The sequence below is a fragment of the Chlamydotis macqueenii genome, chromosome 7, assembly GCF_036417535.1.
Source record: "Chlamydotis macqueenii isolate bChlMac1 chromosome 7, bChlMac1.mat, whole genome shotgun sequence".
Taxonomy (NCBI): Eukaryota; Metazoa; Chordata; class Aves; order Otidiformes; family Otididae; genus Chlamydotis; species Chlamydotis macqueenii.
The window spans coordinates 2,751,203-2,768,760 of NC_141562.1; the positions used below are offsets into that span (position 1 = coordinate 2,751,203).

The following is a 17,558-nucleotide window of genomic DNA, read 5'->3' on the forward strand; positions in this document are numbered from 1 at the left end:
TCATAGTAATTTATTATAGGTCATTCATAAATGAAATGCACCATTATATCTTCCTGTTGCTCCATTTTAGTGAGAGATCTAAGTTATGGCTCTGAAGAAATCTTTCTAATAGATAAAAGAGAGAAAGAAAATAATGTCAGAGCTACCAATGTGCAGCAGTTCCTCTGTTTGCTTGCGGTTCTGTTGCAGGCTGACCTCTAGTGGAACAGAGAGTGCAGTGAAACGCTATTAAGTTTTCATACTTTAAATAGCTCTTAAAACAATAAAGTAAAATAAAATTAAAAACAGAACAAAACCAAGAAATTGAACACTTCACTCTGTTTTAATGAAGTTGGCAACATACACAGTTTGGTAGCTGCTGTGCACCTGCAGCTGTAAAAGCAAGTCACCATATTCTTGGTGTTCCAACTCTGTATAAATTCATATGAAATGCTGTCCAAATCAAGGCCTTAATACATTAAAGTATTTAGATGGATGGTTAAGTCCATTCATAACCAATCAGGCACTTTTCTATATGCCTGAAGTTAGTGCCTGCTTAAGTTTATTCAGAATACATACTTCAGCATTTGCCTAAGTACTCTGTTGAATCAGAGTCCCTAGTTTGTAGGCTTACAGATAATGGTCTGTAAAAACTAATTATCTGCAAGCACTGGGCATGGACTTGGTTATTAAATAATTTTCCCATACTTTGACACTTTTGGAGATTTGAGGATACGTAATATATAGTTGTACAAAAGCGAAGTGTGATCATATTGTGGCCAAAAGGCCAACTGAGGCCCACAGAGTCTTAGAGCACAGACCATGAAAGCCCTCTCCTTATAATTGCAGCGTGAGGACAAGGCTGCTCAACTGCAGGCTTTTATTACAGAGAATATAAACAGAGAGCAATTTACCTTCTACTAAAGCAAAATCCTCCTACTGAGGAGAATAAAAATAACTGCAGATTCTACAATTTCTGCACTTATTTTTGACTCTCATAAATAAATAAAAATCAGCAGAGTAACTTTTATTCTTGAGGCCCTGGAAATTTGCCAAGAATGTCTCTTGAGCAGTGATGATCTTTACTTTCTGAGGTATTTGGCTAGATTTCTGGTTAATGCCAGGATTTTGTGGATTGGATTTGCATAACTGGTTTTATTGTTTACTGTCACAGTAAAATCTGAACTGGGCATGCTTTGATGAAAAATGTCCAAGAACATTTTTGTTGATGCTATGTATGGTGGTATATCTGGTGCAAAGTATCTCCTTCTACAAAGCCTGAAATGTAAATTTGACAATAAGACTCAAAAAACATGTGAGTATATTTGTCCTTTGGGAGTGTGTCAAGGAGGAGTTTTGCACTTACCAAAAGGAGGGCAGGTGTATTTAATCAGAACTCAGTGCGCAAAATCAGAAAGAAAAAAATTATGGAATCATAGAATAGTTTGGGTTGGAAGGGACCTTCAAAGGTCATCTGGTCCAACCCCCCTGCAAGAAGCAGGTCCATCTCCAACCAGGTCAGGTTGCTCAGAGCCCCGTCCAACCTGGCCTTGAATGTTTCCAGGGATGGGGCATCTACCACCTCTCTGGGCAACCTGTTCCAGTGTTCTACCACCCTCCATGTAAAAAATTTTTTCCTTATATTTAGTCTGAATCTACCTCCTTCTATTTTAAAACCATTACACCTTGTCCTATCACAACAGACCCTGCTAAAGAATTTCTCCCTGTCTTTCTTATAAGTTGCTTTCAGGTACTGGAAGGCTGCAATAAGATCTCCACCTGCTCTTCTCCAGGCTGAACAGCCCCAACTCTCTCAGCCTGTCCTCATAGGAGAGGTGCTCCAGCCCTCTCATCATCTTCATGGCACAACTCTGTACTCATTCCAACAAGTCTATGTCCTTCTTATGTTGGGGGCTCCAGAGCTGGACACAGTACTCCGAGGGGGATCTCATGAGAGCCGAATAAAGGGAGAGAGTCCCCTCCCTTGACCTGCAGCCTACGCTTCTCTTGATGCAGCCCAGGATGCAGTTGGCTTTCTGGGCTGCAAGCGTGCATTGCCTGCTCACGTTGAGATTCTCGTCCACCGGCACTCCCAAGTCCTTATTCTCAGGGCTGCTCTTGATCCATTCTCTGCCCAGCCTGTCTTTGTGCTTGGGATTGCCCTGACCCATGTGCAGGACCTTGCACTTGGCCTTGTTGAACTTCATGAGGTTTGCACAGGCCCACCTCTCCAGACGGTCAAGGTCCCTCTGTTAGTAGTATTCTTTATAGAGTTTCTGCTGGTCTCACAGACATACTTAGAATACTGTTGTCAAGTGAGTAAGCTCTCAAAGTCAATGATAACATGATAAGAAGAGTTTGATCTATCTTGTGATTTTTAAAATTTTGTCTTAAAACTATGAAGTTAGAGCTTTGAAAGTACTGAGCTACCTGGATTACAGAAATAATTGCATACATTTTGTAATATGCTGCCAATAATTAAACAAAGGAGTTAGAGAAATGCTCATAAAACACCTAATGTAGACAAACTGCCCAGAGAAGGAAGAAATAACCACTGTCCATTATTTACATTTTGAGCCCTAGGGAGCAGTGATCTCTTATAGGGAAGATACAGCAGAAGCACAGAGACCTCAGGCTTCCTCTCTTCTATGTGGATACCATATTTGAAAAAAATATCTTTTGAACTTGATTCACTTCTTTTTAATGAATGATTTCCTTATAGTATTCCTTTAAAAACATTCAAATAAATATTTATATTTAATAGAATAATGAAATACATTACAGGACAGATTGTTTAGTATATGACAGTAGCACTACAGAAAGGACACAAGTGAGCAAACAATACTGATCTGAAACAAAACTTCAGTGAGTGGAATATTACCATGTATACATAAATATATACATATGGAGAGAGAGAGAGATGAAAACAAACAAAAAAACAAACTGACTCCTGTGAAAACCAGAATAACATGTAAAATTTAAAACTCACATGAGAGCTTTCCTGGCTATCTCTTACAATTACTTCATTCTGCTATTTCTCTCCTTTTATTTTGACTTCATTTTGATCTAGATCCTGTTTTGATAGTTCTGATAAGAACTTGCTAGTACTTGGTTTTCTTATTGTGTGTTTTAATATGTGTAAATAACATTTGGCCCCTCCTAATATAATGTCTGGATACACTGTATAAATGTGAAAGCTTTTATCTCTAAATCAGGTAAATACTTAGAAGAATCATCTAGTATTTTTTTTCTTCAAACAGTGATTGCGTATTTTGGTTATGGTAAGGCCACTACTGGTTTTTCTACTAGAAGTGGAAGAAGAAAATTTTAAAATTGCTATTTTAAAACAATTTCCTAGTGTGACACCTCAACTTTTCAGTAGTGTGTCATCTGTTAAAAATATTTTAAAATGCAGTCTATATAGCTGAAATACGTCAGCGTTGTGCAGCATTAGATTACATGTCTCTAAAGTGCTTTTTCATGCATGTAGTATGTTTTTATAAAAATCTGATTTACTTTGGGAAACATAAAATCTTAGTTTCTCAGTTGTGCACAATGGATGGGAGAAAGAAAGACTAAGATGGACAGGTGGTAGGCAGGAAGCTGGCTTTGGAGGAGGACTCATGACGCTAATCACCTGTGCTTCTAATGAGAAGCCTCATTTCTCTTTTTAAGCGTGTTTGCTAGATACTAAGAATCAGTCAGGAAACTTCTAAATAGATGTGTTCTTCTATGTTATAGCAGTATGAGATTTCATGGCTTTTCACTGTGCTAATCATGGCTGGTGTTACTGTAGGACTATGTAGTTATAGCTGTTTCAATTTCCGTTATATTTCAATCTTTTTAGTATTTTTTAAAACTACTCAAAAGGGCAGCAGTGATAGTTTGTCAAATATATATACTTGTATGCTGAAAATTAGATAGTGTTCACTGCCTCACTTCAAAATAGGCAAGTCTGGTAACGAATCAGATTTGTGATTCTCTGAGGTAAAAGCCCTGCTTCTTTGTTTAGTCCAATGAGCTGGTCATCCATTTGATATGTGTTCTACATACTTCTGAAGAACTGATACCAAAATTGGTTTAGAATAAAAAAGTGGAATGTAGATGTAGAATGCAGACATTAAATCTAGGTCTAGGTTTGGAATGTTTTAGAGGAAAACCAAAATATTTCACAACACAAAGTGGGAAATCTAGAGCTGGGCAGAATGCACATAATGGTATAGAGGATTTATCAGTGTGGTTCACATCTAGGGATATGTTCTTGAGTCTTTGAAAACAGCATGGATTGAGTACTTCAACTGGAGAAAGTCTTTTCACCACCCTCAAACCCACCTTTTTTTTTTTTTCTAGAATAAAGTGTACCTGAAATAAAAAAGAAGTAGTGTGAGTGCCTAATGCCAAATGTCTATGAAAGAGGCAGGTAGCCTTCAGTCCAGGCGATTCCATATTCTGTTCTACAGCAGTGCTTGGACCAGCTCAACTCTAAATGTCAGAATACTTAAAAAATGGTGAGCTGCTACTTTATTCTTGATTGTTTATGTGTTGCCTCAGGAACCTTGAGCAACATTTGGGTAGAACAGTGTTTAGGAGAAAAAAAAATCCAAACAAACCTCAAACTTTGAAAGAAAGGGCATAATGGTTTCAGGATGGACCTCTCTTGTGAACCAGAAATGTAATTTGGTTGCCCGAGTAGAAACATTTCTCCTTTTTTAACGTTTCTATACCTAACAACATTGAAACCTGATCTTCAAATGTGCAGCTCTAGAACCACGGGCTTTCTGAAATACCCTTAAAAGCACTGGCAACTCCAGTTACACAGAGAAAACTAATGCTGCTCCAGTAGGCAGAATGGGATTTTTTATTTTTTTATTTTTTTCCGAGTATTCAGTATGCAGGAAGCTCTTAATGAGATTTGTGGACTTAGTTAATTTCCACCTGTGCCAGACCTTTTTTTTTTTTGCGCAAAATGGTTTTAAAGTCAGCGAACACGGCCTTATTTCAAGGTTCTATCTCCTCACCAGGTAGAGTTTAGGCCAGAATGTGGCATACAAATAACTGTGTTACATCCTGTTTCACATAGAGAAGAAGAATATGTATACTTGCATATTGCAAGCTATTTCTGTGGTTATCCAACCTTGAAGACCTAGCACATTCTAATGGAAAAGCGTTCAGGTGGCAAAGATGTTTTCACACTGCATTCAGAGGAGAATTGGTAACTTCTGCTTCAAGGCTGTTTGCCTGTAGAGTCGCTTCTGATTGCTACATCGTGTTTGTGATAAATTTAATTGAAGCAAATGTTTCAAATTGAAATAAATACAGGTACCTTGCTCATTTATGACTGTGGTAGAAGTGCTATCCAGCTGTTTTAATGTTAGGTTGATTGCAGCACCTGCATGATAGATGGTTAGTTGGCAGAAGAATTTTGAATGAGAGTTTCAAGTCTTTCTATGTAGCAATCTGGAATTCTGTGATATATTTCTGATATTCTCTACATATGTGTTTAAAAAATATATTTTGAATGTAAAGCTGATTGCTCTTTACTTTGTCTCTTTGCTTCCAAGAACTTCCAAAAGCTGTAATCACAGAAGGTCATTAACAAGAACAGCTTTCCTGCAACTCCTTTGGGGAAGTGAGATGGCTAAAAATGTTGAAAAACTGAGTACAGACTTCTCAAAAGAAAGTTGTGGAGCAAATAGGAAACCACTGAGAGAGAGAACACGAGTGGTTATTTCTCTTATAAAGTCAATGTATTTGAGTGTGTGACTAATAAAAAGAACGACTGGCACAGAAAAAGCTTCAAGAAATAAATCCCAGATTTTCTTGTATACTTCAACATATAAGCAAAAAAAAAATTGAATAGGGAGATAGGAAATATGTATATGTTAGGTTGTTTGGACAGTTGTATGTTAACGTAGCATTTGTATAGACTTATATAGAATAATTTCATTTGCAACTGTTAGCAAAGGTTGTGTTTCTGCATAGGTTGGACCAGCAGTTGTTCCTGAAGAACAACCATGAATACAGTTATACCAAGAACACTGGTAAGAGAGGAAATAGTATGGAGTTTGGGGATGACCAGCATCAGTATTTAAAGCAACTGAACCCTTATATTACTCTCTATAAAGGATTCATGCAGTGTCTGTGCTCTGGAAATATGGTGAAGGGACTAGTGAAAGGACATAGCTAAAGAGAGTCTTGAGAATACAGAGGTCTGGAATAGTGAGACATCAGACAGTAGTTTCTGTGTGAATCCACACAACCTCTCAGAATTATAACGGAATGGTCTTTTTACTGTACTTGCTGTCACAAGACACAGCTTAGCATGAAATGGCTGTCCCTGCTGGGGAAGTCCTCTTAAAATTGACTAAGCAAAGTGGCATCATACTATCCACTCAGAGTTTACAACTTTGACCATGTTCAAATTTAATATTCCTTGGGGACAATTTAACTTTGAATCACACCAGTCCTTCCTTGGTAGTAGTCTTGGATACTGTGGAACTAGTTTTTGAAAGGTTTTTAAGGGGCCATATTCCTGACTAGCGCTAGAATTTTAATCCAGGCTACAGGATTTTCTACAAAGGAAACAAACAAAAATGTTATGAGCTTGCACAGACAGTTAATTCTCAGGCAGAGAAGGGAGATGTATCATTTGCTTTGGGATTTTGCTTGCTCTTTTTGCCTTCTGGGGAACCTCAAAAACAATGACATTGGATAGCAGATAGTAAGTGAAAATAGACTAGTGAGAACATTTATAGGATATTTTTGGTTACATTAAACTTGCAAAAAATTATATTGCTCTGCAGGTTAACTGGACGCACCATAGTACTGTATTTTCCAAGTAATTCTATTGCTAATGTCTCAGTGTTGCTGGTAGCATTTGTTTTTCTGAACAGAAAATATGATGACATGGTTGTGTGTGCTTGTGTGTATGTACACTGTGAACAGTCTACTATAAATACGCATATGTGGTATACATATGTGTAACATAATGAAAAGGCTTTAAAAAGTTAGTCTGAGTATGATACCCAGTTCTTGTAAGTGCTTCCCTAATTTGAAATTTCCTCCTCATCAAAAGACTATACTGACTTCTTGGACTATTTCTAGTTTTAAAGTATGTGTAGTATGCTTTCGTTAATTATTCATGGAGGCCAGGTAGTGTTTTTGGAGGAGACCATTGTTGTATATTACTGCAAATTAATGTTTTAGCTTGTGAGCTAAAGAGTTTAAAATTTTTATTGTTGCAAATTTTTATTTTAGCCAATGTCTGTTAGAAAGAGATGCATTAATAGACTGATAATGATGGCACTTGAATTGTCATAACAGTGACACTTGAAAACAGTTTTCAAACAATAGACTATAACCTAAATATTTGTCTCACTGTTACGTATTCACGTGGTGACCAGTGACACTGACTCCAGAAAGATCAGTTCAGGGCTGTTGTCACAGCGCTTTAAATAAATAAATACATTTTCACAAGCACTGCCCGTGGATTTAATAGTGGCTTTCTTTTTCTGAGAGAATGCAGCTGAAATTGGTCTTAGAAATGGCACAGCAGGATTTTGTAGCTCTTTTGCTCTGATTGCACCAGTAGGCTGCAACAATAAAGCATAAAGAGGAAGCTAGCAATAAAATTTCAGACTTGCTTTTGATCTTCTTCCTCTGTATTTTCCTAGCATTGTTTTACAAAGACTTCACACTTTTGGTGGCATCGTATAGTTCCAGTACTGTGATTAAAATAAGTATATGACACACTAATTAACTAAACAGTGCACTAGAAGTGCACCATGACTTATGACTCATCTCTGAGAAACAACTTAATAATGAGAATTTGAACAGGATGTCATTTATTTTTTCCTACTGTGGTGGCAGGTGGATGGGACTTCCTGGAAAAATAATCTGTACCTTGCATTTTGTTTTGCTTTTAAGAGGGATGAGAAGAGATAAAGTCCTAAAGAACAGAAAATTTAATTATTTACTTATGATATAACTGCTGATTCTGGCACAAAAAAGAAGTTGACTATCATAAGCCACAGGCTGGCTTATTCTCAAGTGTTGCTAGTGTCCTGTTATTTTTGGGCTGTTCAAGACTGCAAAGCTTCAACTTTTCTGTGAATTATTGACCTTTTACTTTTGATATGATTATGTCGTATTCTTGGGATTTGTCCTGTGCACATGTTTCTGTTGCAGCTGAAACTGAAATAATACTAGGATGCTAAATATCTATTTCAGCAGAGGGAAATGAGTAAATGATAACAAAGAAAAGGTCTGGGGAGTCTCACACAGAACTTTATGGTAAGAGGTCTGTGTGTGATTCCTGGTCATCCTTGCCCCAGATAATTTTTAGGGGAGATGTTTCTGCATCCAAAATCAGTGTTCAGGGTTTAGATTTGAGATATTAGAATCTAGACACTAATTTCCAAATTTGGAGAGATTTAGGTTTTTGAGATGCAGATTATCAGCTACTGTAATTTATCCAAAACTCTTAGTGAATTTGGTGTCACTCCTTTTTGCTTTCCATAGGACTTTGATGCATAGTCTTACACGTTTTTTTGTTTTTTTTTTTTTCAAATCTAAGCTGACACTGCTCTTCTTCATTACATATCTAAATACTTTTTTATGTTTGCTTCTAAGTCTGTCTGGTCAGATGGGAGTGAGAACACATACCATACTCCACATTCAGCAAATTGTTGGGGAGAAAAGCTTCTACCCCAGAAAAAACTCTACTGAATTGACAATCAGGAATTCAGCATATTTACTCCATAGAAGAAGCAAAAATTTATTTGGTCGGTTTGTTGGATTTTTTTTGTTCCCCCCCCCTCCCCGTTTTATAGGAAATGACCAGATACAAGCTAAGTCTTGCAACAGCTAACCCTCTGTGTGTGATTGCTGTTATGGAAATAACTGTCTTTTGTAATAATAAACTATTTCTCTTAGGGAACTTTTTTTGCAACTTAAGCAGTCCTGAAAGAAATTAAATGTTTTTTCTGGCTTAGGGAGGGTGCCAGATTCATGCACTTCTCTAACAGTCTTATGAAATTTTAAAAAAGCCTCTCACTTGAACATGTGTGGAAAACCAGTTTGCGACCTTCCCATCACAGCCACATACCTCCTGAAAGAGCCATGAAAAAGTTTGTATATGAGCTTGAGGTCCAGATACGACAAGATGAGAATTAGCACCAAATTTTGATTGGGAATTCATCCTGGCTAACAAAGATTATTTATATCATATGGTGCTACACAAAGACAATTTTTCTTAGGGTCTGGTTGATTGCTTACTGGCATATAGTATTCCATAATGTGAATTTGCCAAATTTAGCATTTTTACCTTTTTAATGAATTCATAGAACTAATCTCAAACCCTCATTTTTCTGACTCATGCAGAATGTTTGAGTATGGTTCCTCAGACCTTATGGGATGGAACATCAAGTGTATATACATTGCTTTTAATATATTAAAATTAGTAATTGTCAGCATGATCTTTTTGTACGTTTGGAAATAAAATAAAATGTCAGACTTACAAAAGGAAGACCACATTTTTAACATTGAAGCTGCTCTTTCCATTCTGTATTGCTTCTGTTGCCCTTAAGATATTGAGGTGAAGAAATAAAATAAATTCCATCAGCTAAAAATAACAAAGATAACAAACACATAAATCAAGTATAAATAATAGCAACACAAGTGAACTGAGGATTTGAAACAATAGTTGTGGGCTCTAAGAGCAGATGTGGATAAAAATAGAGCAATGAAATGCTCTTTAATGGTTTTGAATAATTATTGTTATTATCTACATCAGTCAATTTTTAAACATTGAAAACTTTTTACACACATATGCATGGCATCTTTTTTGAGAATCACACCTTTTTGTTTGCATGTAAATTGAAGTAAATAAGAATGTATAGCTGGAGTTTAGAGACTGTCATACTGTACTTTCACAAAATAATTTGCTTTCTTTGATCAGTCAACAGGGTGCAAATGGTTGAATATTGTTGTTATGCTTAAACCTAAGCTGTGATTTGCAATATTGCAGTAGTTAAAAGATAGTTTAACCTTTGTTTGCTTGTTTGTTTTAATATAGTTTACAGTATTGAAGGTGTATCATCCTTATGTATGTTCTGAGGAATATAGTTAAGTTAAAAAGCCTCACAAGCACCAAAATATAAGGCTATTATAGTGAAAAATGTTATGCTTTACAAGACTTTAAAGCTTCACATACAAAAGACTAGTAACACTGAAGTTTTGAAGTTGTACTTAGTGAAGCATTAATTCCTATATACTAATTGAGTAATTACAAATCTGTTGATGTGGCACTCAAAGCATTTATATGCTGGGAGTGAAAGTGGGTTGTTGTGGTTTGACTTATTTTTTTTTTTTAAACTCATTTTCCAATGGACTGAATACATTAGTGATGAATGTGCTGTGAAACTAACTGTTTGTTTCCATGCTGGAAAAGTTTCATGGCTCCAGCAATTGCTAGCCATTTTACCACACAGCATCCATCATTTTGTCAAAGTTTTAATGTTTTGTAGTGAACCACCTAGGAAAGAAAGGCGGGGAGAAGAATGACAAAACAGCCAAATTCTTTCATTCCATGCCAAAAAACTGACTGAAGTTTATCCCTGTTTGCCCTTGGAACAATTAATGTGACATTTTCCCAAATGCCATACTAAATTTGATTGTCAGTTATTGAAATGTATGTTTAAAACAGCAATGATGCAACTCTAAATGCTTTTTTCATTAATGTCATTGAATCCTTAACCCACAACCTTTGACACATAACAGAATTAGAAAGCCTTTTGGATCATTTGGCTGAAGTTGTGCCTTCACTACAATATCTCAGTTTGCTTGGAAACATGGCCTGCCCAAATGAACTGGTCTGCAAAGAAAAGGATGAAGATGACTACCAGAGGTACAGGTTAGTGTTTTCACTTGTAGGTATGCTAAGGTATGTAATTTTTTGTTTATTACTGGAAAAAATATTGAACTAAACCCAACTGAAACAAACATCTACTGCATTCTGAAAGCATTGTGATATATTCTGCCATGGAACACCTGGGAATTTGTGTAACCCCATTTTCATGAGATCACTCTCAGGAACCCTATTTCAATAAATATATCAGTGCTGTACAGAACGTGTTTGAGTTGAGCAGGTATGCACAGGATTTCCCAATGTGGGTGCCCATATGTGCCTATTTATGGCCTTTCCTTCTTTAAGGCCAAGGTAAGGCAATGTTTACATACGCTAAGAGTGACAGTCAATTAAAAAAAAAATCATTATACTCAGCTAGTTGCATTGTTTTCTGCTGACATTTGTTTTTGGTGATGAGTTTCTTTTACTATAGTTATCAAGGCACTATTAAAGAACACAGGAGAAAGGACTCCTTCTATATCATGCTGCTTTATTCAGAGCAGTTAGTCTTTAGATTCAAATAAAAAAAAAACTATCTGTATAATGTAATTTTAATGAGCTAGATTATACAAAAGGTTCTGGAAATTAATATGGAAGCCTGATAAAATACTATATATCCAACTGACATGTTGCTAAAAATTGCAAGGGTTATTCTTTTAAAAATAAAAATACTTGTGACTGATGATGACTGTGAGTATAGATCTAAAACTAACAGAATGTCTCCTGAACTGACATAATTTTCATAGCTATAACCTTTAGGCAAGCAAGACATTGATTATAAAAGAAAAAGAAAAAAGTAATTGTATTTCTTTTTTTCCTTGTTCACATCTTATGCCAAGATTTCAGTTTTTGTGTGCTAGCATTTTCACATTGGCTGAAAATGGCTGGCTGAGGCAATTCAGAGCCAAGCAGCACTGGTCACCATGCTGCTGACCTTGCAGAGCCTGAGTTTCCGTTGTATTAGCAGATCACCCGCAGTATTCAGAGTTACATAATAAAACTCTGATTTTATCTTCGTGTAATCCAAACTCCGCTGTAGCGGTTAATATAAAACAATACAGAGTGGTGGAGACTAAAAGCAGGTTTGTTGGGAAGTGGCATGGATGTGATGCACCAGTTTATTGCTGTAGCAGCACAACTGTCCCAGGTGTGCATATAGTTTTTGCTATATTTTAGGTTATCATTAGCCTAAAGACTTTCACCTTCTAAAGATTCAATTTTTGAACCCAGCTTAGCTGTAGCATTTTGATTTTCACCAAGTAGAGCAGCCTAGATTTAGTAAAATATTTTCCCATTCCTTACACACGTAAGTGGAAGGTAAGCCTACTATCCAGCTTACGAGAGGCTAACAGTGCTGTCTGTATGTAAATTTATGTGACATCTGCACTAGAGAATTGTTTTAAAAATGAATGATATTTCTATAGTTTACTGTTTTTCACTTTAAGTATGTTTTCTGACAATATGTCTCCTATTAATCATTTAAACAAAAGTAGTAAGTTAAAGGAGCCATTCAGAGGCAAGGACCCATGCTTCATTTAGTGCTGTCTGGAAAAGTTCTTTATTGATTGACATCCTCTGTGGTTATGTGATGTAATATTTATAATATGTCACACAGCCATACATCAAAACAAGCATGTCTGTTGTTTCATTTCAATGCAAAATGTTGATTTCAGGGAGGTCAAGGTAGTTTCAGGTCAAATCGTGGCAAACCACCGTGTCAAAGTGCGAAGTAATTGTATTTATGCATCTTCTGGAAACAGCAACATTACTTCCATTTTCTTCCCCACAATTTCTCAAAAACCTCGGTATTTTTTTCCATATAAACTAGGTTAATTAAAGCTCTTTTAAGAAAGAAGAATGGACTTCTGATTAGTTGAATGATTTATGATTTTGTTACTATAATGAAAGTTTCCTGATCCTTTTCTGTAATTATTTGTTACATTAGATGGAAATGTGTTTGCCAGACAACATTATACTCAAAGCCAAAAGCATCCATCCATCTATGTGTGTCTACCTCTCTATCTTTAGGGGAATATATTCATCTGCATGGTGGAACTGATTAAAAGTACTCTGCTAATTTTACTCTGAATAGTTGCTTCAGAACATGTGTTCAAAACTCTGAATTATCTTGGACATCTTGGATAAAACCTTTTTTTTTTTTTCCATTCCCCAAACATACAGTTTTATTTCACAGATTTAAGAGTAGCAAGCTTTCCTCATTGAGGAAATATTTACATTTTATCAAATGTATTGCTTCAAATATCAAAAGCAGACATTTGAAGTGGCCAGTTTCACCATTTTTTATGGTTTGAAGTAACTTTCAAAATAAGATTTTAAATTTTCTTTAGAAAATATATCACACAGAAAGCATCAAAAGATTGCATTTCAGTGAACCTAAATTATTCAAACATTTTGCTTTTCCATAAACTTTAACTAGTTTGGTTTTGTTCTGAATAGGAACTTATTTTTCTAAATTTTTGCAGTGACCATTGGAACCACAGCTTCATTTTTCATTGAGCTTTAATTTCATTCCTACTGAGTTCAATTAGAGTTCAGGCTGTTTAATTCCACAACCAGAAAGGGAAAGGTGTTAGAAATCAAAGCTTTACTTAATCTTCTCATTCCAAGAAATTGGAAAGATCTGTAACACCTTAAAAAAAATGTGGAAAATAAAATTTTTTAAAATTCAAGGTCCAGTGATTTACTGTGATATTAGTAACACAGATAAAAAGTAAACTTACATCTTTTAAAAATAATTAGATTTTTATCATAAACACTTGGAAAATGTATAAAACTATGGTTTTTATCAAGAAGTTAGATATGGTTCCTCAGGTAATCCATTAGTATACCATTTCTATCAATTGTAATACTGAAGTTTTTCCTTAGTTTTTAAGTAAAAAATAGGTTTTACACAAAAATATTTTTGTGATGTTTTTCTTAAAGCAGGTTTGGTTTTTTTTTTTTGCTTTTAAGAAACATAGTAACATTTGACTGTGACATTTTTTAAGAAAAAGGAAAAAGTGGGGTTTTTTTTCCGTCTCTCTTATTCCTCCTTACCTTTCAAATGGGTTGGAGAACAAATTGATGGTAACATTTCTGTGTTTGCTATTGGAATTTTTATGTGGACAAGAGAAAAAAATTGAATATTTTCTTCTGTGGTATTTTTATAAGCAAACTTTTTTGGTTCGTTTTAAAAAGTCATGGTTTTTTTTGCCACCATTGTAAAGTGGCTTTGATTTCTTTCTGAAAGAAAAAAAAAAAGCTATGTTTTATTTTTTAAGCTTTCTATATTCAGGAGGTGATATTTTGAAAAAGGATATCTTGAGGGCGAGGGAAAGCAGAATATCTGAAATGGTGATAGGAAAGATTTAAAAGCTTTTGGCTCTAACAGGAAGCCACAAACACAGAAAAATAGCTTGCAAAACAGTGCATGTTCTAAAATAACCTATTCTACAATCTCGACTTTGAAGATTGCGTGAAAGCAAAGGTCATGACCCGGAGATCAAAGTAACAGAAGTCAACACAGTAATTGCTGGTTGCTTCTCTTGTACCCGCACTTGGTCAGCTCTGTGAGTGTATTGTTTGCAGTGAAAACTTCAAACGTGGTGTTACTGAACTGTGAAGAATCATCTGGGTCAGAACGTATTACAAAGCACATGCTAATGCTGCAGGTGACCTCACCTACTTTCATTAAAGCGATATGATTGTGAAGGATGTATGCCATGTGTGAAGTTTTCAGTGCTTGTTCATTCTTCTTTGCTCCTTATTGACATTTCCTGGAATGATGCATTCATTAAGTGCTGTTGACATGGAAACAAGGGCAAGTGGAAACAAATGCCTGAGTTTATTTTAAATTAGCTTAAAAGTACATATACTAGATATGCTATCTTTGGCAGGGGGTGATAACCTTATAAAGTCCTCTTAAGATATAACAGCAAGAAAGGAAGTGCATGCATTTTGTATGGATTAACTTTTCAAACTAAATCAGCTTTTCCCATCCCACAGGTTTGATTCTGTGAAATGCTGGATCCTTGTGTAGCGTTTTCAGTTTCCTTGCAGTTTTGTTTTGGTTTGGTTTCTTTTTGTTTTAGTGTTGTTTTAAAATTCAGACAGAGCCTACTCATCTATTTTAAATAGTCTTGTTATTGGATTTGGATGGTAATATAAATACATATTCAAGAAGCAATAAGAGACTAGGAGTCCTTGCTTAGTAATGGAAATAATGCTAGTGTACTTGCTCAGTATCAGTGAACATACTGTTGAGGCTTTCTTTTAGTAGGAGAGATTAAAGTCTGTGGTACTTCTGTATATGTTTTATTATGTATTTCATGAGATGATTGGGGTATTCCCTTATATCTGTGTTAATCTGTGAAACCGTGCTACTTCACTGTGTTTGCATGAGGCCTTCATATTTCTCTAGTACCTGGAAGAAAAAAAAAAGACCTGTATTTGATAGACATCAAATAGCCACACAACTTCTGTCTGAGACTAGCCACTGTAGGGATCTATGGGCAAGGGCTATTATAATTTCTTTGTTCAGCCAAATAAATTGAGGTCCGTAATACTCCAGTTTGCCCACAGTAACGCAGTAAGTCAAGCCATAAGTATCATTATTGTTACAAGTGTAGAGCGATGTTATTCTAGTTCATAAAGCTCTTTGCTACATTGCAGTAGAGCAGAAGGATGTATTAGTATATTAGTATTAGGAGCAGTCTGGATTTCTGAGTGACTTGAGATCCCTTCAGAATTACGTGGTCATCACCAAGCAGTGCCAGGATTGCACAGAGGCTATGTGATCCTCTAACACCTCATGCCAACGCCATGCACTCTGTTCTGGAAGATGGTCGTTTAAGTTTATGACCTGGCTTCCTTAACTCTGTATTGAGGAAGTTTTGTTGCAGATGGACATTCTGCAGCCAGCTATGTGCTGTTTGATGGGGTAAGAGTTAGAGTAGAAGGTTCTTGATGATACAGAAGAAACAATTAAAGGAGATAATCTAATGCAGTGTCATAAACATGTTCAATCCTTCTGTTTTTTGTTTTCATCTGTCCTCATTTGAATGCTGATGTAGCTTTGCCAGCTTCAGGTTATTTATTATTTCTATTTTACAGTAATGTAGCTAAGAGCACAACCAGACCTTCAAAGTTTGAAATAGGTGTATTATTTTTATGTTCTGTGATTTTCAAAGAAAGGAAATCCAATAGCACAGAAAATAGAAAAATGAAAGTAAACACTTTCTGAAATAAAGAACGGGTGGCAGTTATGATATGGGTAGAGCTAGACATTTCTACATTCTTCTGGGCAAATATCTCTTAATTTTTCAGTTCCAGATTAACTTTGTGTTTTAAACTTAAATATTGGTGCATATAGTACAGTCTTATATCCCAGGTTTTGTTAATAAAAGTATAAAATAAAGGACTATACAGAATCTAGTTTTTTACTATAGTTTTTTTTTACCAAAGGTTCAGTGGAAGAGTTTATTTTCTCTGAAACTCTAACATATACAAATTTACTATACATCTCTTGTAGTAGAAAGAGGGACAAAAAAAAAAGCCAAACAACCCAAAACATTCTTTCCCCAAGGAATTTATTGCCACTTTTAAGATTTTCTTATAGGGTGGCTCATGGGTGATGGCATTATCTTTCAGTATCAGAAGGCCAACCATGTTCTACAACTTGTCTGCTTTTCCAAGGGAGGTAATAAATGAATCGAGGCCCTTAGATGCTATGATATTATGTGATTTTTATTTTTTTTGTTATGGTGTTCACAGCTCTAGAATAAAAATTTCCTAGAACTGTTCAATAATAGTAAGGAGCAATGTACCAAAACTCATTAAAACTGAAGGAATTTTTATGCCTGAACCCAAGTGGCTACTGAAAACAGATCAGAATGAAAATTATTTAACAAAAATAAGGAGTTGACACAGAAGTTATTTACACCTCTATGTTTTGGATCAGGACTTGCAAATTTATTGCATATGTTTAAAATAGATTTTTTCCTTTCTTTCCTGTGATCCTTTAAGGAACACCTAGACATTCTCTTTGAACCCTTTTGCTTTACCTGTGAAACTCTCTCCTAAGGTTGTGCGAACCATCACTGATTTTTTTTTTTGGGGTTGAGGGAACAACCCAAGAACCTTTTAAGTAATGATTGCTACACAGTAGAGAACTGGAAACATACACAGAGTATACCTGCAAGGTAACTGAAAACTTTTAGTTTCCCTGTTTATAAGGCAGTGTTAAGATGACAAGTCTGTGATTCATTAAAGGCTGTAGAGTGAGTCAGTATCAGAAACAGTATTTCTTTATATAAAAACTATAATCATGTATTGTTTAATAAATAGCAATAGCTGATCTCAAAGCTGTTTTTGTTCTGTCCCTTTCTGAACTCCAATGTGTTTCTTCAAAGGAAGGCTTTCCCCTATTGAGCCTTTGCCAATGTCAATAGCAGCTGAATCCCAAACTCACTGCATTCCTTTGTAAATGCCCCCTCAAGCCTGTCCTTTTCCAATATCTTGACAGATCTGTGTAAAAATTGTTAAAATAATACTAATTACATGCAACACTTACAAAATTGGTAAATGAATTGTTAATCTTTATTGTCATTTTCACTTAACTAAGACTGAAAGAACATGAAATGTGATATTCTCTGGTCTTTTTCCGTCTCTGAGT

At 35.5% G+C, this 17,558-nt stretch overlaps 1 protein-coding gene across 1 annotated transcript in view; it reads left to right on the top strand.

The window, feature by feature from the left end:
- LRMDA (leucine rich melanocyte differentiation associated) overlaps nucleotides 1-17,558 on the top strand; it is a 681,403-nt gene that overhangs the window by 379,377 nt on the left and 284,468 nt on the right. The window contains exon 4 of the mRNA XM_086752286.1: nucleotides 10,752-10,891. Within this exon, the coding sequence (XP_086608412.1) occupies nucleotides 10,752-10,891 (140 nt within the window). The remainder of the gene's footprint in view (nucleotides 1-10,751; nucleotides 10,892-17,558) is intronic.